The 23,803-nt window shown below is 44.2% G+C and overlaps 1 protein-coding gene across 3 annotated transcripts in view; it reads left to right on the top strand.

Moving 5' to 3' along the window:
- SYNPR (synaptoporin) overlaps nt 1-22,073 on the top strand; it is a 97,950-nt gene extending 75,877 nt beyond the window's left edge. For all 3 annotated transcript variants that reach the window (XM_054281059.1, XM_054281057.1, XM_054281058.1), the window contains 3 exons: nt 10,793-10,991; nt 18,928-19,119; nt 20,293-22,073. In XM_054281059.1, coding sequence (XP_054137034.1) covers nt 10,793-10,991; nt 18,928-19,119; nt 20,293-20,559 — 658 coding nt within the window. In that variant the 3' untranslated portion in view covers nt 20,560-22,073. The remainder of the gene's footprint in view (nt 1-10,792; nt 10,992-18,927; nt 19,120-20,292) is intronic.
- Nucleotides 22,074-23,803: the final 1,730 nt, after the last annotated feature.

Genomic DNA, 23,803 nt, shown 5'->3' with positions numbered 1-23,803 from the left:
AAAGAATAAAGTCACAGAGTCAGCTGAACTCCTTAAGGTTTGTGGTTTATTTTGGATATCTTCACCTTACAGAAGATTCCCCTTCTGCAAAACCAAGCTGTGGTCTCATAAACCTCCTGTGCACAGACAGGAGCAGAAGCAAGGCAGCAGGAGCTGTGCACGGGCTTCAGGTGTGAGCTGTGCCAAAAATGCAGATCCCCAGTTCCCAGGTGGATCTGGCAGAGCTCCTGGGAAGGGGAGAGGGGCTGGTTCAACTTTGCATGACCCATTCCAGCTTAATGAAGGCATAAATCTCCACCCTGGAACTTCTCAGAACAAAACTTGGTGCTTCTGAGAAGCAGATTTTGCACAAGCAGGAGTTGCAGGGATGATTGGATGGAGTTCAGAGGACCATGAGTTGTGCCACAGTGGTCCCCTCTGGATCTGCAATAGTGAAAGCTGCATTAGTGCAGTCCCTTTTCTTGCCAAAATGTGACTGCCTCATCTGGCACTACAGATCTGGGGTTAACAGCTGAACTGATGAGGAAAACTGTTCAGTAATACATCAGCTAAGCTGGAGATTTTCACCAGTATCCCTGTTATATAAACTGGCTGTGTAGGATGGGCACTGAGGGCTCAGTCATGGCTTTAATTATTTTCCACAACTGTTTCAAACTCTGACCTCAGCAGTGCTTTGCATACTTAATTTTGACCTCTTAATGCATAATTTGCCTAACCAGAACTTCTACTGTTAGTGGAAAGAGGAAATTGTATGAATGAGGAAGATAATGTTGCATCCTGCTGGGTAAAATTGAGCAAATCCTTCAGTTTACAAATATCTGTTATTGTGACACCTTCACAAAGTATCTTCATTTTAATATGACTTAACGATGCAAACTGAAGCATTAAGATATGTTTTTAACTAGGAAATAGACCTTTTTCTCTCTGGTGATTTTTACATCTGGTAATTTATAGGGCTATCCATAAAACTGCAGCTCAATTTTTCAAAATCTCCCAAAGGAAAGCCAGTTAAAAGATTTTCTGCCATTCTGACGTGAATGCAAGAACTTTGTGAGCTATTTAAAGTCTGGCCCCAGCACTTCCCTGGCAGTGCAGGCATCAGAGACCTTGGTCAAGTCTCTGTACTGAAGCAAGTCTGGAAGCAGCCTGAGCATGGAGCTTGCAAAGCCAAGCTGAGCATTGATCAATGAGCTGTTGGTTTAGTTAGAGCTGTCTGCTCTCAGATTGTCTCCTGGGCTGGGGAAAAGGTGATCCAGGTCTGCAGAATAAGTACTTTTCAGCTTTGAATGAGCATAGTTTGTAATAGAAAATAATATTTCACATTTTTATAACTGGCTCTAGTGATTAAAGAGTGCATCCCATAGTTCAGAGCCCTGATGTGATTTTGGCTTGCTTGTGCATGGCTACAGACTACTGAAGTAATTGAAAACTGCAAATCAGTGTTCTCCAATTTCCACAAGTCTTCAAGGACCACACTGAGTGTGAAATACTGTCTTTAGAAAAAGAGAAAATGGAAGAAAATGGGAGTAAATGGGCTTTTTTACTGGGACAGCTGTGGTCTGCAGTAACTGTCCATGAGTACAATGTACAGTGTAATTCCTATGGTCAGAGTGTGATGGAACTACTGCTGGTTTGAACAAAACAGATAAAAATATGGATGACTTTGTGACTTTTCTAGTTTTGAGGGCCTCCTCCTGACCCCAGTTACAATCTTCAAAAGCCACTTTGTAGAAATCGTCAAGATTGGCAAAGAATGGTCATTACTGCCAGTTTGTACTTTAGGAACTGTGGACAAAGACAAGTGTCCTATCCTCACAAGTGAGGGACCAGGAGTCACCCTTTGTTCCTGCATGAGATCTATAGAAATCTGATAAAACCACATCTTCAGCTTCCCTTTGGGGCTGATCCTGTGCATGTGGTCCTCATCGCAACTGTGTTGTTGAAGCAAGAGACCACCCACCACCCCCACAATTTCATGCCTGGTCTGGATGGCTTCTGGATCAAAATACTTTGTAAACAGCCAAGAAGCTGCAGCCCAAGGGTGGCAAAGCCTCTGCTCATTCAGGGCTGTCAGGAGGGACTCAGTGCTTGAGGAGGTCAGGGGAGGAAGATTTGTAAAACCATGAAGTCTCCAGTTAATTGCAGGGACAATTGTTAACCAAGGACAAGCTGATGGGTCCAGGCAGTATTTTTGTGATGGGGCAGCAGCTCTGCAGACAAGGTGACTTCTCCAGATGTTGAGGTCATCTCAGTTGCTGCTGTCATCAGTGTTCTGCTTCTACTCTGTAGCTTTTAATCCCTTAAAACTCAGAACAAACACATCCCTGAATGGTGAACTGGGGCCATAGAGGAGGATTGTCTTGGCTCACAGCTCTTCAGACTGGTCAGTTCTTGTCTTGGTGTCCATGTACAAACTTTGCAAGAACACAGAGCTCATGGGCACACAGCTGGAGGGGGAAGGAGAGTGGTAGGAAACTTCTGGAGATGCTGTCTGCTGCAGATTAGGGAGAACAGCTTCTTGAAACTTTGCAAATTGTAGAGCTTTTCTTTTGGCACTTGAAAATTGGATTTTTCCTGAATTTGGATGGTCCATACTGGCCGATTTTTCTTCATAGAGGCTATATTTTATGTTTGACACTGTTTTAGTGCCAGAAAAATTCTTCATTAATTCTTTAGGCCAAATTTATTCTCTAAGTGGAAGTTGATTTTGGATTTGTTGCAGCTTTTTCACCATTTAAATTTTTAATATATATTCATGAATAGTCTCTGCAGTATTGTGCAGTGATAGTGTTTTATCTGTGCCTGCCACAAAGGCTTTTCCTAAAAGTCAGAATTTAGGCAACTTCCCTTGCAAATTTATTTTTGCACATTTTCATGTTGTCAGTACAGAAGCAACCAAAGCAGCCTTCCTTTGGCTTTGCTTTGTTTGGCATTTGATCCCTGTATGGCACATGGTGACCCAGCTGGGGGACAATCAAACACATGCCCTTCCCCCTTTTCCCTGCTCCAAAATGTGCATTTGCTGTGCAGGGGCCATGAAGATTCCCCCAGGACTGTAGGGGATGGGATGCAGGGATGTCTTTGGTCTCCCCTCACACCTGGATTCTATGTTAATTTATTTGCCAGGAGATAAATTCAGTATTTTTCATTCAGTAGACTCTGGAGAGGATGTGCATCCAAGCCCATGCATCCCATCCCCACTCAGTGCCTGTCCTGTGTGGTTTCACACCTCCTGGGCTATTCAAGGTGTGAAGGTGCTGGAATTTTGTCTGCAGGTCCATTAGCAGACCCACAAGTGTGCTCAGCCTGTGCTGCAGCCCACCAGCTCCCTGAGGAAAGGATTTGTCATATCCTTCCAAAGGTACATGCTGTGACTGGGAGTTTCATTGGAGTCATCCCATAAAACTCCAGAGAACTTAACCTGATTGCTTTAGGTACATTAAGACAATATACTTGAGAAAAATTGTAGTTAAATACAAAGTAATATTGAAATACAGAACAAAGGAGTAAATGTTGCTGCATCTTCTGTAATTGCTCTTGTATTTATATCAGTTGGTCTGGGGGTGAAATTACTGCTTTCAGGGTCTAGATCTAGATGAAAATGTGTGTGACACTGCTTGTCACAGGGTAAAGCATTTGTGCTTTCAGGTGGGTCTGGCTGAACACCAGGTGATGCCCAAGAATTTGGAATTCTTTTCCTTGGAGTTCATAGCCCACTGGATGGTGGAAGGGAAGGTGGACTGGAGGGGTGTGAGCATCTGCAGGAATTGCACATCAGCAGTCCCACACTGCTCCAGGCAGAAACACTGCCCAGGGATTTGATACATCCACTTCTCAGGAATGGTCTTATTATATTCAATGGCTTTTCTTTGTGATTTCTACTGCTCGTGTTTCATCTGTAGATGTTTAGATTTCTGTAGATCTTTCTCCAAATGGAAGCTTTTGTTTGGCTCTGACAGCAGCTTCTCAGTTTGGAAGCTGTTTCCTGTGTCTGTCCAGAGGAGAGGGCAGCAGGAGGGACGTGAGAGTCATGGGTTCAGCCAGGATATCATGATGGGACCAGATAACACTGGATATTTATTTATATGGTGATGTAAATGTATGCCAGTGGCATTTCCAGGTCCTATAATTTGCCTTGTTCCATGAACATGATGGCTTTTTTTAAAGATAATTAAGGGTTACCTTCCTTCAGAGACAGTAGCAAAGTTTCCCAGAGACTAGAAAGCAGTTTGTCCCAAGAAAATATCCCAGTGAAGGGAAATCAGAGTATATTGCCACTAGTCTGTACCACAAGGAATGCAAGTACCCAATCTAGAAGGTATCTGGGCTGTAAAGGCTGGTGGAACATGTCTTTGAGCACTGTGCTCTGCTTGCACAGCATGTGTTCCTGAGAAGAGCTGTGAAATTATCTTGGGAGATAAATCTGGGTCTTGGATAAAGGCTTGGAAGTGGGGTTGGGATCACCCACTCAGCTCAGCAAGCACTCCCAGCAGCATGTGTTCTATAATGAGCCTTTTTGTTGGCTTTTTGGTGCTACGATGGAGTAGTAGGGTTTGCACTCCTGCTACTCCTGCACAGCCTGGGGAGGCTCCTTCCCAGGGCTGGTACCACTCCAGATGTTCCTTCCCCCAGGAAGGTTGTGCAGGCTGTTTCCCAAGAGCTTTGTGCACCCAATCACTGGGAATGGGTCCTGCAGGAGATCTCAAGCTGGGCTGTGGCACTGCTGCCTTCTGCCCACCACCAGTGCTGTCCCTGTTCCAGTGCCTTCAGAACCCACCCTCAAAGGGGTTGTGTAGCTTCTCTTCCTGGAGGCCTGAGCACCTCAGGGGGTCTTACCAGGAGAAATTAAATGTGAGGTAGAGGGATGGAGCAGAGGGACCCATGAGGTGCCCAGCTCTGGGCAGGCGTCGTGGTGAACCTGCTCTGAGCTGCCTGCCCTGGGGGAATTGCCCCTGTCCCAGGGCAGCACACAGTGTGGTGTGCTGGCACAGCAACTGTGCCTGCAGTTTGTCCTGATAGACCAGAACTGTAGGGAAATAGTGCTGGAGAAACATCTGCAGCACAGTTCTGTGCTGGAGAGGGCTGGGAACCTGGCAAGCTAGGAAATTGAAAGTATCAAGAGGGAAATATTTTTAATTATTTTGACTGGACATAAACCAGAAAAGAGTGTAGGTTGCTACAGCTTTCCTGGTTAGCTTCCCAGCAGTACCATCTGGGGTTTGTTTTGGTCATGCTGCTCTGGACATGGATTTGGATGAGTATAAGCCACTAAAATCATCTATGACAAAGGGGAGAGCTTTAGGATGTTCAAATGTCCAGGATAGGAGCTAGAAATAAATGTTTGCAAGATGATACATGTATTTGTGTGAAATGACTGGTGGTGTTGAATAATTCTAGAGTGATGTGAGCTTTGGAATTCATTTTTTGGTAATAAACGGAGAGGATTTATTGAGCGGACAGAAGTTCAAAGTGAAATATTTTCAAATACTCTTTGATCAGTCAACTCTATCCCTTCTTCTTCCAGAAAGGAAAGAAACAAAAGACCAGGCTTGGATTGCTGAGTCAGATGGCAAATTTTAATTTTGCTTTCTGTTTTCAGATAAAGATGAACAGATTTTTAGGGGCAGGTATGTGGTGGAAATGAATATTCTGCTGCTCTGTAGGGGAGGAGGGTACTGAGGGCACCTTTGGGTGATGAGGAGCCTGGAAGGGTGTTGTTTTTTGGGGCAGATGTTAGAGTGAGGTATGGAAAACTGCTGGGATTGTTAGGAAGGATGGATAAACATCTCAGTTTTGAAAGGCTGTGGTATGTGCAGGCAGCACTGAGATGTGTGTCATGGCAGATTGCAATGTAAAGGTAAGGGATGGGAATACTTGAGTAAGGTAATTTCTTCATTAGGAAAAGAGCTGTTGGGGAGCAGCTTGGGGTGAGAAACAGTCTTATCATTGTTAACAAAAGGGTAAAAATCTCTTTTTTACCAGAATAGAGCCTGGGAGCAGTCACCTCCATGGTAGCTGCTGTCCTGCTGAGGGGCAAACCCCATCCCATCCCCACAGTGTCCAGAGCTTGAATAACATCTCAGTTATTTGACTTTGAAAGGCTGGAGAGAACTTCAGCATTAATGGCTTCAAGGTGTTCAAATGTGGTATTAACAGGATTTCTTCCTGACACTAACTTCAGCAGCTCCCAGATGCCTGGGTGCAAAGGCTCAGATCCTATGGGAATTGCTGGGTAATGGTTTTGATGCTGCAGGGTCTCCCCACTCAGGATTTTGTCCCTGCAGAGCAGATCTGGGGGGAGAAGGATGAGAATGCAGAGCTCACTCCATCCATCCTCCTGAAGCCTGGAAGGAAATCTTGCTGGGTGAACAAACTTGAGATAGCCAGGATTTAATGCCAAACACTCTGGAATGCCCAGTATTGGGGAAAGTGTTCTTTGCAGTGAGAAGAGCAGGCTGGGAAGAGTGTTGGAAGAGTCAGTGGACCCCAGTTACCTTAAAGAAAAGACTTTTCATTTGCAGGCAGATTTCTGCTTTGACCTGACTATTAGAGATGACTTTCAAAATGTTTTTCTTAATGTAGGTAATATCTCTAGAGAAGTTTTGCAGGAATGATGAGCTCTGTTGTGTGAAGAAAGGCTCCCATTTATTTGTATTTTTCCACTAAGCCTACAAAAAAATCAATATTTGGTGCCTCAAAAAGGTACATCTGCCCAGGGACTGGTTGGCTGGAGGCACTGGTGTCAAAGCACACCAGCACAGTCCTCTGAAATGAGGGAACTCCAGTATTTCCAGGGCTAACTAAAAGAAATGCCTTTACTGTGTATCCCAGAGAAAGGAAGATGTAAACCTTTGTCACGTTTTTGTGCCTCAGCAGAGCGGTTTGACTTGCTGAGGGGCTCTGTGCATGTCAGCATTTCACTACTGTATTTTGAAATTTCATTTTCCCCTCATTTTGGAGATTATCAGCCAAGATAAACATTTCCCAAGAAACCCCTCCACAAGCACTACTGCAATAAGTCATTTCTAGCGATTTATTTCTCTCAGGGATTTGCAGACAATAAAGACAATTGACAGTTAGAGTTCCAGAAACAACTTGGGGGGAAATAGAGCCCAGTGAAAAGATAATGGATCTCTGGGTTTTTGCAAGCACGTGTGTGGGTGTTGCAGATTTTATTCCAGCATGTTGTAGACAAGTTGGAGGGCGGATTACAAGATGCTATTTTCAGAAAATAGGACAACCTGCCAAAACAGGGCTTTTTTTTTTTTTTTTTTGCCTGTTTTTCACTAGATCCTGCTAAAGGAATGGAGAAACACTAACCTCCATTGAGAATTTTTGGAGGCAGAACTTTATCTGCTGTTTATTAATCCACACACCAATCAAAGCCCATGAGAGGAAATCTATGCTGGTTCATCAATAACATTTGAGCACATTCTTGTGTTAATTGTGTGTTCTGTTGGCTTCAAGTTTAAGCCCTGTGTGCATTGTTGAAGGGGGTGAATCAGACAATATTAGATCACTTACCCTTCTGTTGGTGGAGTGAGACAGGTCTTTGGGGGGGTTGACTCTGACTATTTTCATGCTCAGGGCTCATCAGGGGAATTAAACTGCTCAAAAAAATGGAAAATGGAGGGCTATGATTAAAAGAAAGCTGTGGCTTCAATATTGTGCTGAGGAGGCTCAGGAAGAAAAGGGAACTTCACGTTCACATGGAGAGAGCACAACTTTTGCTCCCCCATGCACATGTAACAGCTGTAGCTTTGTTCAATGTGTCTGGCTTCGTGTATTCTTTTCAGAGCAAGGGTAATTAGCATCTGAAAATGTAACTGCTCTTCGCTGCTGTGGAACAATGAAAAAATCCCCTTTTTCACTGTAAAACATTCCTGCCCTCCTTTGATCTTGTCAAGCTAGACAATACAGCTGTCTTGTCATCATATTTCCCACGGCAATGGAAGGTTTGCCAAGTGGTGGAAGAAGCCTCAGAAGCCCTTAATTACTGTGACTTCATCAGTGAAACTTGACTGCTTTTGGTGGACTTACTTCAGACTGGAGTGAATCTGAGGGAATTTGGGCCTGGATGGCTTGGCCATGGCAGCTGCTGTTAACAAAAGGATGGTGCTGGTAACCATGGGCAGCGAGGATGACCTTAGTGCAGCTCTGCTGAGTGAGGGATGCAAGGTCACATTCCAAAGCCAGGAGCTTTATTTCTGAATTGATGGCAACACTCACTGCAGTATAAGGCCAAAGAAACCCCGGAGGAACTTACAGGGGGAAAGGTTTCCCTAATTAAGTAAATTCATTACTGTTGTGTTCCATATTTGCATTGCCCATCAATCAGTGAAAATCGTTCCTGTTAATGCAGCCCAACAAATGTTAACAAAGTGCAAAGGGTGTGATTGCAAAGGGTCACTCTTGGGGCTCCTGATTTTGTTTAGTAAATGGAGAGTCAAGGGTGGAATGGAGGGGGTGGTGCTGGAAATTGGAAAAGCAGCAGAAGGAGGACACTGGCCAAGGGTGACTTGAAGGAAAAGGTGGGGTGTAAACAAAGAGAGATAAGAGAAGATGAAAGAAGAGTAAGTCAGAGGAAGTAAGAGACAGAACAGGTAGAATTGTATCAAAAGTAAGAGGTGGAGGCAATTAACGTTTTGTGAGTCATCCCCAAGCCATCCTGCCCCCAGAAAGGCTGACTCAGCAACATCAGTGGGGAAAAAATCGGAGCTTTCTCTTGGAGATGCCATTCCAGATCAAAAAGGCTTTGATTAGTGAAAGTGGATTTTCTGTCAGTGATCCTCCCCTGCCTTAAAGAAACTTTTCAGATGTATCATGTACAGTCAGCATCCACCCTAAGCACCGCAGGGCTTGGCTGCCTCACTTCTCCTGCCTGTCACAGCTCCTCTTCCCAGGTCTGAATCATGGTCTATTTTGGGGCCCTTTGCACAACAGAGATCTCGGCTGTTTTGACAGAGGTGAGGTGGCCACAAGAGGCACCAATTACTGCACATCCTCTTAGAGACCAAGGAAATCTAAAAGGAAAAGCAAGTGAATAAAAATAACTTGATGGAGGAAGGTTTCTGTGATCTCGTATCCCTGACAGGTGCCTGGCCACAAAAGCACTGCTGGGAAGGTACAAGTGGGGTGTTAATATATGAACATTTTTTTCTGGCTTATGATTCAGAACTAAGGTGCAGTCAGGAAAACAGAGAATAGAAAATGAACATGGTCTCAGTTGCTTTACCATGTTTTGCAAAGACTGGTGGTTGTTGATGATGAGACTGGGCTGTGTTGGCAGTGGACAGTCAGAGGGGCAGGGGTGGGCAGCAACTCCAAGTCTGAATCTTGTTAGAAGTATTCCCTAAGTAATTTCCTCTTTGGTATGCACAGGACTTTGAGCTGCTACTTGCAGCACCACGTGCTGTCCAGCCTGTGTTTCAGGGCTCCTGGGGAGGGGAAGAAAACTCTGCTGTAAAGACAGTGAAGTCAGGAAACTGATCATTGGCATTAGGATCTCTGTCATGTGTTCAGGTTTCATCAGGCTCTGCTGGCTTTACGCTGGAAAGGCGACTCAGCCACTGCTCATCTCTGCAATCTGGGCAGACTTGGTTTTTGTTGTCATCCCACCACTACTACAGTGACAGGGAATAAAACCTCTGGGGCAAATAACTGGTGTTATTCATCAGCCACTGATGAAAAGGTTCTGCCTACATGTTTGGGTACATTTAATCAGGACCAGCAACAGCAAAAAGTCATCCAATCCTCCAATGACCATTAACCCATCTTGTGATTTCTGCTGTGGGTTCTTTGTTTTCATCTGGGAAATTAACTTCTTATTTAGCCAAATATAGTTATGGCTGCTGCTCCCATTGGCTTGCTGTTGCACACATTCATTGCCCTTGAGCAGAGGAATGTCTCCCAGAAGGCCTAATCCTTTCTCAGCACCAGATCATCAGTTCTTTAATTGCTGCTGGCTTCGTCCCCTTCATTCAGCCTGTGCAGGGCAGAACAACGTGATCCCTCATTGGACTCCATGTCCCCACAGTAAATCTGAGCCAGGCAACAGGACCTGCCAAAAGACCCCTCCATGGATCCTCTTTCTTTTTCTTTCTTTTCCTCTTTCTTTTAATTTCTAATTTTAATTAGAAATTAAAATTATCGCAGAAAAATGTCTGTCACAGAAGCTTCCAGACAGAACTATTAATCTATTGGTTCAGTCACTCATAAACAGTCATGAGTCTGAAGTTAGAGCTTAGGTTGCTTAAACCAGGGCATGCAGACTTTTTCTTTGATCCAGGTTGTGTATTTCTGCTGCAGCTTGATTTTAAAAGCCTTTAATGTAGAAGCACTGTGTGGCTTGCAGCCCTATGGGCTGACAGCCACAGGGACCTTTGCACCAGACAATTTGCTGCAAGGAATTGTGAACATCCAAACACGGGTATCCCATGGGCTTAGTCCTGAGGATAAGAGACTGTTTTCTGCTGCCTGGACTGTAAAAATCTGAGAATCAAATTGTTTCTCATGTTATCCTTTTTCAGTTGTTGCCATGGCAAAACCCCAGAGAGGACGGGGAGGGTTGTACCAAACCCCTGGAACATAAACTTTTCTCTGAGATTGATTAAAAGATGTGTTCATGTGCTCAGTCTCACCCTGGCACTCGCAGGGCTCTGCCCACAGCTGCCAGTTATTCACAGGGATCAATGTGCATCGGGAACGAGACAGAGCAAATGTATTCACCTTTATTCAGATAACAGCTCCCATTTTCTGTGCTTCACCTGCTGCTCCATGGGATGTTTTCCAGGTTGCATCAAGTGAATTTTGAGGCTCCCACTTGTGAAGGCAAGCGCCGGGAGACGCTCGCCTTGATCGGGGACTTCTCCTCCTCGGCGGAGTTCTTCGTCACCATCGCGGTCTTCGCCTTCCTCTACTCACTGGCTGCCACTGTGGTTTACATCTTCTTCCAGAACAAGTACCGTGAGAACAACAGAGGGCCTTTAATTGTAAGTGTTTGCAGCATTTCCAGTGTTTTCAGGCACGGTCTTCACCTCTTGCTTTCTTGGTTGTTGAGGTTTTGGCATGGTCTGGGATATCCAGGTGTCCTGCTGCCCAAAGCATCTCTGCATTCACCTGCTTTTTTGTCTTAATGGTGATGTAATGTTTTAACATCAAAGCTAATGCAGGCTGTATGCAGGAGGAGTTTAGTCCTGTATGTACTTGTGAAATCCTGTGCTTCTCTCCCACTGCCCACAGTGATGATGATCACACAAATAATGAACATGTAGCTGAGTGGTAGCAGGATTGGGGTCTCAGCCCTATGATAGCAGAACTTCGTTTATGGGGGAAAAAAGGAACGAGGAGATTATCAGAGATTGGCTCTGTTGGACATGATGGAAGCTTCCAGCAGCTTCTCACAGAAGCCACCCCTGTAGTCCTCTCCTGCTACCAAAAATCAGGCTGTGCCAAACCAACACACTGGGACCTTTCCTAGAAAATGGTGTGGAAATGTAAGGAAATCCTCACAAAGCAGACAAAAACCAGGCAAAATAAAGGGGTCCCCTTTATTTATTTAAAGAGTAAATAAATAGTGCCTTGTTTCTTCTTGGTATCAAGTAAGATCTCATTTCAAAGTCTCATCAAAAGATTTGTTACAGAATTCTTCCATCTTAATTTTCTTGCAGAAAATAATTCTTGCTTTTGACCAACCACATTATCCTCTGTAGTAACAGAAAAAGGAAAGAGAAAGAATGGTATTAATATGTCACATCATGATGTGGCCAGTTGCCTTTGTCCAGGACTTTCCTGAAACAGCTGCTGCAGTGTCTGTCACAGGATGCATGGCACAATCTGCTACGGCATTAACATCACATTGACTTAATTTGTTCTCTGTAATGGATTGTAATTGAATCTACAGGTTAAATTTAACCAGTGTCTGTCACCAAAGCCTCGGTTTGCAATTTCACAGTATTTAAACCAAGGCTGTATGACCTTATTTTTTCAGAATATAAAGATGCTTTTGAGTTTGTCCTACAGCAAAAGCAGCTCCTGCTGGTGAGTGGTTCTGAGGGTTGTGGTCAGGTTGTGCCTGACAGGAGGAATGTCCCATCTTCCCCAGCCAAATGCTCTGCAAATCCTGTGCATTGCAAGCTCCATTTTATTTGGCATTTTTAGAAAAAAAGAACCATTTTTTGCCTGGAGCACATCCTTGCTGGTGTCCCTGGACACTGTCCAGTGCAATGATTGCAGCACCACAGTCTGGCTGAGGACAGGTGTGAGTCCCTCTGTGCAGTGGAGTTGTAGGGAAAATGCAGAGCCCCAGTTGGAGAAAAGGCTGGCAGCTGTAGCCAGGAGGAATTCAGCGGTCAAGGAAAAAGAAAGCATGGAGTGAAAAGGAGCTTCTCAGGGCTGCAGTGCTCACCTAAGGGATGACACATGCTCTGTGCAGGAGGCAGGCAATGTATCCTCCAGCTCCAGGCAGATGCTGCTCTGAGCTGACGTGTATCAGATCAGATGTGTGAGTATGTCTCATCCCTGAGATTGCTCCTTCCAAAGAAAAGTGCTGCAGAAATCTCTGGTGCAGCACATGTTGGTGCAGGAGGCACGGCACCCCTCACTCTGTTTCATCACCTGGCAGGATCAGGGCATCAGGCACCTTGTCCAGACTACCAGATTTTCTCTCTTTGTGAAGAGTTTGAAGATATAGATTCATCCATTCTTATTTCTGCTGCAGTGCCTGATCACAATTTCACGGTTAAAACCATTCCTGTTTTAAGCCTTGTACTTCCTCTTGGCTTCATATTTTCTCAGTCTGGGATGACATCTGCCTTTAAGCAGCACCCTCTCAGAACTGCCTTTTTCTCCTGACAAATTTTCAGGATTTCAAAAATGAGCATGACAGGAGAAGTCGGGAGAGGAAAAAACCCCTTTCACTTGAAATTTTATAATATTTTTCTAAAGGCCCTTGCACAGGCAGTCATCATCAATGCATTACCAAATTGCAGAAGCCGGACTGGGTGCAGAAGATATGATTATGAGGAATTTAATGACCATTAAGTCACAAGAAACTTGCAGGGAAAATTTGAGTCACAGGTGTTTCAAGTTTACTTTGTTTATACAGATACAGGGAAATGAACTGCATGTGCTGAGATCTCAGCAAAGCATCACTTCAACTGTGGAAAAATATTTTAGCATTCAGTGTGGAGTGAGGCATGATAGCAAGGAAATATTTCCAGTGGGAGAAGCAGATAACTGCTCCCTGCCTGTTTGGATGGCAGGGGTGTGTTTATTCACTATGCAGTAAACCATTTCTGTTGCTAATGTTGCCTGTCAGGTTTTGGGGATGAAAGTCTTTATTTTGGTCACATAGAGCCCTGGTTGTGTTACTCATCTATTCCCACAGGGAATGATTAGTCCTTGCACTATAGAGCCTCTGCTTCCCTTGCTGGCTCCCTGAGGGATCCTCTGGGGGGTTCTTACAGGTGGATGAACCTAAGAGAGGGCCTTGGATTCCCAGTTCCTGAAGGAATGGGAGAGGTTACCAGGATTAGTACCTCATAGAAACACGCTGTGTGTTTCTGAGCTCTGAAAACCACAGCTGTGATTTTCATTCCACTGTGAGCTCCCACATGGTGCATGTGTGCAGCGAGGAGCTGGGGTCTCACCTTGGTGGTTACAATGGGGGCAAGGCTGCTTCTCCAGTGACTGATTCAAGAGACAGAAACTTTTAAAAGCAATTAATTGGAGGTGGCGACTTAGATTATAAAGAATGCCATGTACAAAATGCCACCAGTTTTCAGTACATCCCCATCTCTCAGGCCAAACCAACCTAAGCTGGTTCCCATATGTTTGACACCACATGCCTGGGGAGGTACTGCTGGTTTGTGGTGAGAGCAGGGATGAGCTGCACCCTGGGGCTGCCAGCTCAGCCCCTGTGTTGATGCTCTGCTTCAGGTCTGTGCATTTGGACCTTCTTGCAAGCAGAGAGTAACCAACCCAGCTGTGCTGAAATTGTAGGGGATCAGGGATAGGATGCTTCCATAGGTCTCTCAGAAAAGAAAGAATAGTCACAGTCAATGTATATCAGTCCCCATCACTCAGGCTTCTTACTTTTCCTACGGTTTCCTTACCCCATATGTGTTCCATTTAAAGTCCACATGCTGACACCCTAGGTGCCTTCAGGTTTGTCTCTGGAAGTTATAGCTTGGCCATGAGGAACCACATGCATTCACGTATAAATGTAAATCACTTCATTAATATTCCAGTCAATTAATATAAAAGCATACAATTATTCAGCCAAGAAAGGTGACTGATATAGCCCTGAAAAGAGATATTTCATTTTTATAGTGATTACTTGCTAATCTCATTCTTATGGTGCATAAAGATGCTTATATCTTAAGAAGATGAGATCTTTCCTTTGCATCTGGAGTCCCATGAATAATCACATTATGCAGAAAGGCATTTGGTTCCTTACATATGTTGCAGATTGAGTGAGTTAAGTGCACCCAGGTCTGTTCTTTGGACACCTCTTTGATTAAATGTTGTACTTCCTCACCAATGTCCACTTGTCTAAAAACCAGACAGGAAAAGAATAAAGAGCCATCTATAAAAAAAAGACTTAAACCTTTACAGTTGAAAAATGAAATTAGGAAGAACCTGAGTATTTCTTTGCATTTCAAAGAGCTGTTTCAGCCTGCTCTTGTCACCTCCTTTTAAAGCACGAGCCAGGGTGACCTTGCTGTACATGCTGGTGCCTCCCGAAAGGCTCTGCACTTCCCTGTGAAGCAAGCTTGCAAGGCCTTACACTATTGCAAGAAGCATGTAATTCTTTCAAAGCTTCATTCGGCAGAAAATCTGGGGTGGGACCTGGTTCAAACCAAAAAAGAGCTAAAATGCCACCGTGGGAAGGCGTTTGCTGCCTGCGGCAATCTGCTGCTGGCCGCTTGCCCGGCTGGGACCAGGCCTCTGCCTCTTGCTGGGGTACTTCTTAAACTTCAGGGTGGTTGTGACTGTGAAAGCAAATCCCCTGAGTGTTTTGCCTCTGCTGGGTAAAGAAATCTCCCTCTGTTGCTGCGTGGCTGGCCATGAAGCCTGTTGGCAGTGCTAGACAGGCTCTGACTAGGAGCGTTCGTGGACCTCAGCGTTTGAGGAGCTGCTCCCTTGGAGGCTGTGAATCTGTGACAGGGTTTTCACAAATGGAAAGGTTCTGTAGCATGAGTCCTGCATGGCAGTCAGTTACGAGGCAGCAGCTGCAGCTCTGTGAGGCAGGAGGGATGCCAGGGGCACTCTGGCCAGGCCAGAGCTGAGGCTTTGCCTGTTTCCAGCCATGACAGCCCAGGCCCATCCTGGCAGACGTGGCTGGGAGGGAGAGCAGGGCACAGAGTGCACGCAGGGACATGTGTGTCACAGCCTTCAGGGGCTGGCAAAGCCACTGACCAGCTTGGAGCAGATGAAGCACAGCCCCTTTCTGAGTGAGGCTCTTGGCTGGGTGAGGTTGTGCCAGACACTGGGCAATCCAAAACTCTGCTCAGGAGGCTTAAGTGACTGTAAGCGACTGCCCCTTTCAAAGAGGGGCATTTTGCAGAAACCAGTAAGTAGCTTCATAGCAAGGAGAATTATCTCAATTGTTATAAAAAGAAAAGGCTTTCACAGTTCTATTCTAAAATGTGTAATGTATAAAATTGTTCCAAGTAGACATTTTTGGCAAACTCAGTAATAACAAGTTTCGACTTGAAAAAGGCAGCAAGAATTTTTTTTTGTTTTTGCACATACTTCAGGATCTTAAAAAGTCCCTCCTTGTATACTCTGAGTATTTTAAATTTCAGTTTTTGCCTTTCTTTATATGTTCGTGTTTTCCTTTTTTCCCAAAGGCATCTGTAGGCAGAGCAAAGTATCTCAGCTGAGATCTGAGTGAGAAACTTAGTAATTAGGAGTGTGGTGTAATCATACAAGAATACACACTCAAGAGATCTGGACATCATTTTAAGAGAGCAACTACAAAAAATTATTTTGTTCCAAAGGAAAAAAAGACTCACCCATGCTATAGGGATATTAAACATTGAAATGCAAGATTTGTTTTAGTATGTTTCAGTATGCAGGCACTCTGGCCTTAATTACCTAGGAGAAATTCCCCAGATAGACATTAAGCCACAGAACAGCTTAGCTTGAAATTCACTTTTATTTTCAGCATGTCATTATCTTGTAACTCTGTTCCACCCAGAGCTGTGAAAATGTTCAGCCAGGAATGCAAACCCACTTGAAAACAAGAGGTTCAGGTTCCAGCCAAAGCTGAAGGTTCTCAAAGATTCAACACAAATAGGAAGAAGCAAGTTCAGTCTAGATGCAGAATCATACATTTTGATCCTTGCATTGTAGAGGGGAGGCAGAAAAAGCCTGAGTCTGGCCATGTAGCCCTGATGAGAGCACCTAGTGAAAAAATCCCAGTGTTCCATTAGCCTTTGTGTCCTGTCTCCTTGGCCAGCTGTTGGCCAGGCTGCATGGTTTCCTCTTTGAGTCCCACTGTGCCATCTTCCACTTCTGGTTCCGTGTGTTTCTTGCACCCAGCCAGACTTTACAGTTTTTTGGGAACTCCTCTGTACAAGAGCTGATCCTGATATTCCAGGAGCAAGAACCCTTTCCCCAAGGCTCTGACCTGCTCTGAAATAGGGGAGTTTGTAGCACAGAGGGCTGGGTTTTAGACTTTGTGAACACCCTGACACAGGGGAGCAGAGGAAGTCAGGAAAAGCATGGTGTGTGATGGGAAAGGCAAGACCTGAGAAATAACATGAAATAATGCCTTTAGGGCCATCCCCTCAGCTGCACAGTGCCATGGGGTGATCTAGAAGGACTTACAGCCCAGGACATGGGCTATACCAGCAATCAGACTGCATCATGCAGATGCAGTAATTTGTGCAATGAGCCTCTCCAACATGGGCCTGTAAGCTCAACAGCAGGTCTGTACCCCTGCTGCTGTCACCTGCTTCAAGAACTTTGCTTGCTTTTGAAGTTTCTCTCTTTTTAGCAAGTTTGATCTCCTGTGTTGCATTAGTTTTAGTCAGTTTGTCTCTGTTTGCATCAAATTTCTACCTGCTGTTATGCATTTCTTTAATTGACACTGCCAGTGCACTGATTACAGAGCTGGGTTTAGTTTGCTTCAAATGTGGTGGCACTAGGAGAGAGTTGCTTGGCATTTGGAAAATACATTCCCCAAAACTCTGCTGTGTCCCCATCTCTTGTGTCAGTCCAAAGATGCATGGGGGCTTGGCATCTGGGTTGATAGCATGTCAAACCTCACAGCAAATAAAGAGCATCTCCCATCATCATCCACAGCTCAGCAGACATCTCGTGTTTCTACCAGCTGGAACTTTTAGGGAACGTTTGCAATTGAACCGTTGCCTCTAGGAATCTCTTTCTCATTCACTGCTAAGACATATGAGATACAGTAATTTCTCTTGCTGGAAATCTCCCTGAGAAGAAGAATTACTCTGGGCTATATGCCTCATGGAGTCTCTTCGGGTGCTAAGGGAGTTGTCAGCTCCTGGGCTTCACACTCTTCAAGAGAGCCCAGTTGGGCAGCACGAAGGAGGTCAGAGGAACTCAGAGCTCGGTGGCAGACACAGGCCTGCAGAAAGCAAATTGTTAAAAGAGAAGGATGTATCCTTTGGGAAGGCATCCAAGCACAGTTAATTTAATCCCATCTGCGTCAGTGGAGACATCCTTTGTTCAAGGCTCCCTTTACTGACTGGTGCCTCATCCATCATGACGGGGCTCACGCCCTGCACCCCTGGGGTGCCATGGAGAGCTCCTTCCCCAAATGTCAGGTGTGCTACCATGAGAATGGTGTTTCCTAGGGATTGCTTATTTCTTTGAGAAGCAACCTGAAACACTGGGTTCTTAATGAGTGTTTTCCCTCCCTTCCATGCACACCTTTATTTTGCAAGGGGGAAGGGGAAGCAGCCCCACGGGAGGTGGGATATCAAGACGCAGCGATGCAGTTAGTGGTATGTTAGACTTTGGCACCTCTGCCATCTGTTGTGGGCTGACAGATGGGATGAAATATGACAGCAGAAAGGCTCTTCTGTTTTAGCAAGACACAAGAAAGCTTGAAAAATCGCACCTCCTCCCTCCTTTCCCCCCAAACCCACACAACAACAGTGTCACTTGGCCACTTGTTCTGGCTAAGACAAGGAGAAGTTTATGCCTGTGCATGCTCCCGAGAGTCTTTCAAGGGGAAAGTGAGCAGAGTGGATCAGAGCAGAGCTGCTGGAACCTGGAGGGACCACCCCACCTTCTCCCCTCTTTTCACATGGCTGGGAATTAGGAACCAGTGCTTTACCAGGCCAGGGAGGAGTCTCTGCTTGGCAAGTCTTGCTGTTTACTTGCTCACTCATGGTAATTAGTGGCTGCATGGCTTATGAAGCAGAGACATTTGGCCTTACCTGTGGCTGGTGAGAAAACTCCTCATCTGGTACCTGAGGATTAGCCAATTTCAGGTTTTCCCTAAGACAGAAACACTTCCTATTGGAAACCCACCCTGACTGTCTATAGGAGTACCCAGGGCAAGACCCAGCCCTCAGGAGGGCTCAGCTTCTTTACAGGCATCTGTATTTTGTAATGCATCCCAATGCATCAGCCTGGTGCTCTGAACAGCCACGTTTTCAAAGCAGCTCAGCATCCTGGGTACCAGCCACGTGTTTGTGGGAATCTTGCCTCAAGGCCTCTGGTACCAATGTCAGCCCAGGGGCTCTGCCCCTGTAAGTGTGTCAAGCACTTCTGAAAATTAGCTCTGTGGGTGATGACAGTAACACAACCTTCCACTAAGAAACTAGCTCTTGGTATTTCCCTCCTCTGACACAGGCTTTGAGTTTTCTGGTGATTTTAAATATTTTTTTTCCTTTCCAATGGACACACCAGTATAATGCTTCTAACTAATTTGTCTTTTAGGATTTCATTGTGACAGTGGTCTTCTCATTCTTGTGGCTAGTGAGCTCATCTGCTTGGGCTAAAGGACTGTCAGATGTAAAGGTTGCAACTGACCCTGATGAAGTGCTGCTGCTGATGTCTGCCTGCAAACAGCAGTCCAACAAATGCTTGCCTGTTCGCAGCCCTGTTATGTCAAGCCTCAACACTTCGGTTGTAAGTGACTTTTATTGCTGCTGTTCACCCTTACCTTGCAGTGTATTTTCATCTTTTAGCCGTGTATTGACCTAAATTGACTGGTGTAAACCAGTTAGCTGACATGATTTAATTGGAAGTGCAGTCTTGCTGCAGGGAAAGGCAGGCTGTGACTCACAGCAGCTCTGCCATGGAGCAGCAGCAGGGTGAGTGTGCAGGGCTGGGATGGGGAAAAGGCAAAGTGGCTGTCCAAGTGCATTGGTTGCCCCTCTGCTTTTAACTTGCTCACTGACACTCTTCTGCAAAGGGGTCTGTGTGCTCCTTTAGAAGGAAATGTTTGTGACTTACAAATTCTTCTAAAAATCCTCAGAAAAACAACATAAAATTGGATTTCAGCATGTTAAAAAAAAATAAACACAAAAAATCCCTCTAGGCCACCTGACCAATTAAGAGCTCTCTTTTTAATTAGTTTCTTTCAATTTTATCTTCCCACATTTTCTTTAAACTAGATTATGTTTTCAAGCAAAAAAAAAATTTTGCTCCAAAAACTTGACCTTTATTTTGAAAACAAGAAGCAAAGCAGACACCTTGTGAGCTACAGCTAAGGGAGGTGAATTTGGGAATTTGCTCCAAAGCTGAGAAAATTTTCCTGCAGGTTTTGGAAGAATCAGAGAATCATTTAGGTTGGAAAAGATCTCTAAGATTACGGAGTCCAACCACAAAGATCTCTAAGATTATGGAGTCCAACCACAAAGATCTCTAAGATTATGGTGTCCAACCACAAAGGTCTCTAAGATTATGGTGTCCATCCACAAAGATCTCTAAGATTATGGAGTCCAACCACAAAGATCTCTAAGATTATGGAGTCCAACCACTAAGCCAGCACTGCCAAGTCCAGCACTAAACCTATCCCCAGATGCCACATCTACACTTACCCCACAGATGGTGACCCCACCACTTCCCTGGGCAGCCTGTTCCAGTGCTTGACAATAGTTTCAGTGAAGAGATTTTTCCTAATAGGCAATCTGAGCCTTCTCTTGCACAACTTGAGGCCATTTCCTCTTGTCCTTGGGAAGGAGGGGTTGGGAGCAGCTTTGCCTTTCCCCGGGACCTAGTGTTATGGTGGGGACCATAACATTAGTTTGAGCTGTGAGATTGTGGCTGCTGGTGACAGCTCCTCTTCTTCCCACCCAGGTCTTTGGCTACTTGAACTTTATCCTGTGGGCAGGCAACATTTGGTTTGTGTTTAAGGAGACGGGCTGGCATTCCTCGGGCCAGCGGCACGCTGCGGACACCATGGAGAAGCAGCCCGGGGGCTACAACCAAGGTGGCTACAACCAAGACAGCTATGGGCCAGCTGGTGGCTACAACCAGCCAGGCTCCTATGGCCAGGTGGGTGAATATGGCCAGTCCCAGAGCTATGGGCAGAGCGGGCCAACCTCCTTCTCTAATCAAATTTAGGGTTCACGCAGCGCAAGCTCTTGCATCCCTCGCAAGTAGAGAGTTTAACAGGTCTCAAGTTTCAGTGGCACCAGATTTTTAAGGGTTCTACATAAATTCATACTACAACACAGTGTTTAATGTCCATTGAAGGTCTAAGCCCACCTCCTTTGGCAGATGGGAGGTGGCCAGGGGGCTGGAGTTGGCCTTCCTTTCCCTGACTAGCCAGACACAGGGGATGTGCTCCTCGCCGGTGACCTGGAGTTGCTGTTGTAGTAGGTACTGTAGAGATAACTTTATGGTAGTTTTGTATGTGTTAAGATGGTAGAAGCTTTTTGTAGCCTCAAGTCTGTAGTATTTAATATGCATAATATAATTGAATTTCCTTCTGCATTTTGGTGAAAAACGGAAGTGTTTTACTATGATTTCTACAGATTATTCTGTATATCCATGCATGTAACATTGCACCTAAATTTTCAGAACTGCCTGTCTGTGACTCTTCAGAGAGTTTGTTTTGGTTATACCTTTTTGTTTCAGAAGATTTTACTATTATTTGAGTTAACTGAGTCATCCATCTGTAATTTAGTGCATGGATAAGCAGTTTCATACTACCAAATGTCTGGACTGTGTAAATGGAACTTCTCGACTTCTGCCACTACATTTTGTTAAATGTCTGTTTAAAAGAAGTATGCATCTTTTATATATTTTGCAGAGTTGAATATATGGCTTACCCAAGTTCTGAATGCTTTGTAACTAAACTGTTTTTCCTTGAAATGGCATTCAGTAGTATCTATGGTACCTGACCAATGTTTATTCCATTTAACTCAGCTAAGTATTCCTTCTATAAATCACTATTTCTATGGATGTTTTGTGAATCTTTTAACGTGAGCTGTGGAGAATAAGGACCAAGTAACTGTGTTATATGTTTACAAAGGTATTTATTTAACTAAGATAACAGAGGTGCAGATATCAGTACAAAAAATCACGTGGCAACGCCCTGTTGCTTGACACGGCAACATGAAAACCGCACGTATTGTTGTGACCTTATAAAGCATAAATATTCCTTTATGCCCTTTGATGGGAAGAAAACCTTTCTGTCCGTGCTGTTTCAAGATTGTTAGATATCCCTCTGTTAGATTGCTGCTCTGAGCGCTAGCTTGGTGCTAATGGAGAATGTAACTGGATTGACCAAATAACCCAGGCTCGGAGGAACTCGTCCTGAAAGAGCCAGAGCCAGCCTTGTAGCCTGTTTGGATTCCTCCCTGGGAAATTCAGCCCTCCCTCACTACAGCATATGGGATGCATTGACACAAATGAAAGCCTGAAGCACAATGTACTAATCAAAACTGATCATCTGCATTTCTAGATCAAAGTGTATCAGTATATAATCTTATTGTATGAGCTGTAATGTTGAAAGCATCTTAGCTTAAAACAGCTTAGTCTCTTCTATGATTGTTGTAACCAATTTATGGCTACTCAGTGGATGAATCTATATTGTGATATCTATTTGACCCTAATAAAGTTATTGCATACAATGCATGTTTTCAGAGTATGTTAATATTGAAATGTCACTGTCAAATAACGAAGATAACTATTAAAGAAAAATAACTATTCCTATGCCTGACCTTATTGGTCATATTCTTACTGTTTTCCAACACTTTTATGGGGGTTGTGTTAATGTACAGTGGAGTACAACACTTCTGCAGATACCTGTCATTAAAGGTCAGTATCACAAGTTTTTAAAAAAAATTAAAAGTGTGCAGTTTAATACCTGCCTGCCTCTTTACCTCTCTTTCCACTGTCAGTAGGACTAGCCCAATACTGTGCTAACCATCCCAGTTCTGAGGATTGCTGGAAAGCTAGGTGTGAGTTGTAGAGAAAACAAACTGGAATATATAAGTGTTCTCATATTCCAAATGAGGGCAAAATACAATTTTCTGGGTTAACGAAAAATTAAATTAATTATTTGGGCTCTTGGTTAATTTGTTTGGGGTTTTTTTTATTTATGTGATTATTTGGGTTTTGGGGTTGTTTGTTTGGGGGAGGTGGTTTTTTTTGGTTGGTTGGTTTTCTTCTTTTAAGTTTGGAAAAACATTAGACATTGGCAGGTCAGGAGAAAGTGAAACCCGTATGTGTGGCAAGGGGTGTGATGGGATGTGTGCTCTTCATACCTTCTCCCACATATTCCTGCTTCTGCTCTTTTTTCCTTTTTTTTTTTTTTTGTTATTGTTGTTCTTTTAAATTCCCTTTCTATTAATTGATGAGAAATATCCCAAGCTGAGCTCCCATATCTAAGATTCTCCTCTAGAAATAGTTCTAGTATCAACTAGCTTTCTCTTAATGAACTTTTCCACTCAAATCAGCAGGGTCCCATTACTAAACTTTTCTATCCAATGCTGAGGGATGAAAATGGGTTTTGCTTTGGTTTATTCCTGCATTTCAAACCAGATTAAATTCTTGTGTGAGCACAGGACTGCAGCTTTCTGGAGCTCACACCCCTTGAGAAAGGGCAGCTTTTGATACAAGGCTTAGAACAGAATTAAGTTTATGTCATATTTTGGGTACTATTTGTGTAACTCCAGGTCTAAGGGTTTCTCATGAAGGGCAGAACTGGTGGAAGAGTTAACAAAAAGTAGTGTAAGAGGCACATATTTCAATGGAAGACTTGCCCTTGCTTTACCCTGCTGGCCAGATCTTTACAGGTACCTCAGCTCCTGCCTGCTGTACAGAACAGTTGAGCCAGTTGTTATCCTTTAGGGACTGTAATCTTCACTCTGAATTAGGAGGGAAGAAAAATCTCTATCCATAGCATCTCAGGTTAATAAAGTATGGCAGCAGCAAAAGGGAAAACAAAAATGATGCATGCACTTGTCTGTGTTATGTAAGAAAATGTATCTGAATGTTTTCTCTGTCTTCCTCTAGATTTGAGTCTCATCCTTTTGCAGTTGCTGAGAAATTGAAAGTTTATTTCTGCTGGGGATGGGGACTCCATAGCCAAGGGTTGTGCAACTTATGAAAAAGACTGTATTTGATGTTACCTGGATTTAAGACAAATAGCAAAGTAAAATCAAGCATCCTTTGTGAAACTGCTGCTGGCAGCCTCCTTGCTTCCCTGCTTCATCATTAGAATATCTCTGCCAGTTAGTTAAATAACTAGGTCAGCCTGGGAGAGAAAAAACATGTTCCTTGATCTTTGTGCTGTCCCTCCTGTTTTCCCATGTGTTTCTCTTTATAGCCCATTTCTCAGCTACCCAAGTTAGGAGCA

Source organism: Melozone crissalis, unplaced genomic scaffold (assembly GCF_028551555.1).
Source record: "Melozone crissalis strain CALT ecotype California unplaced genomic scaffold, PUWL_Pcris_2 ptg000029l_1, whole genome shotgun sequence".
In the NCBI taxonomy this organism is placed as follows: domain Eukaryota; kingdom Metazoa; phylum Chordata; class Aves; order Passeriformes; family Passerellidae; genus Melozone; species Melozone crissalis.
Note: the sequence above shows the minus strand (reverse complement) of the source record. Positions and strands in the feature narration are given on the sequence as shown.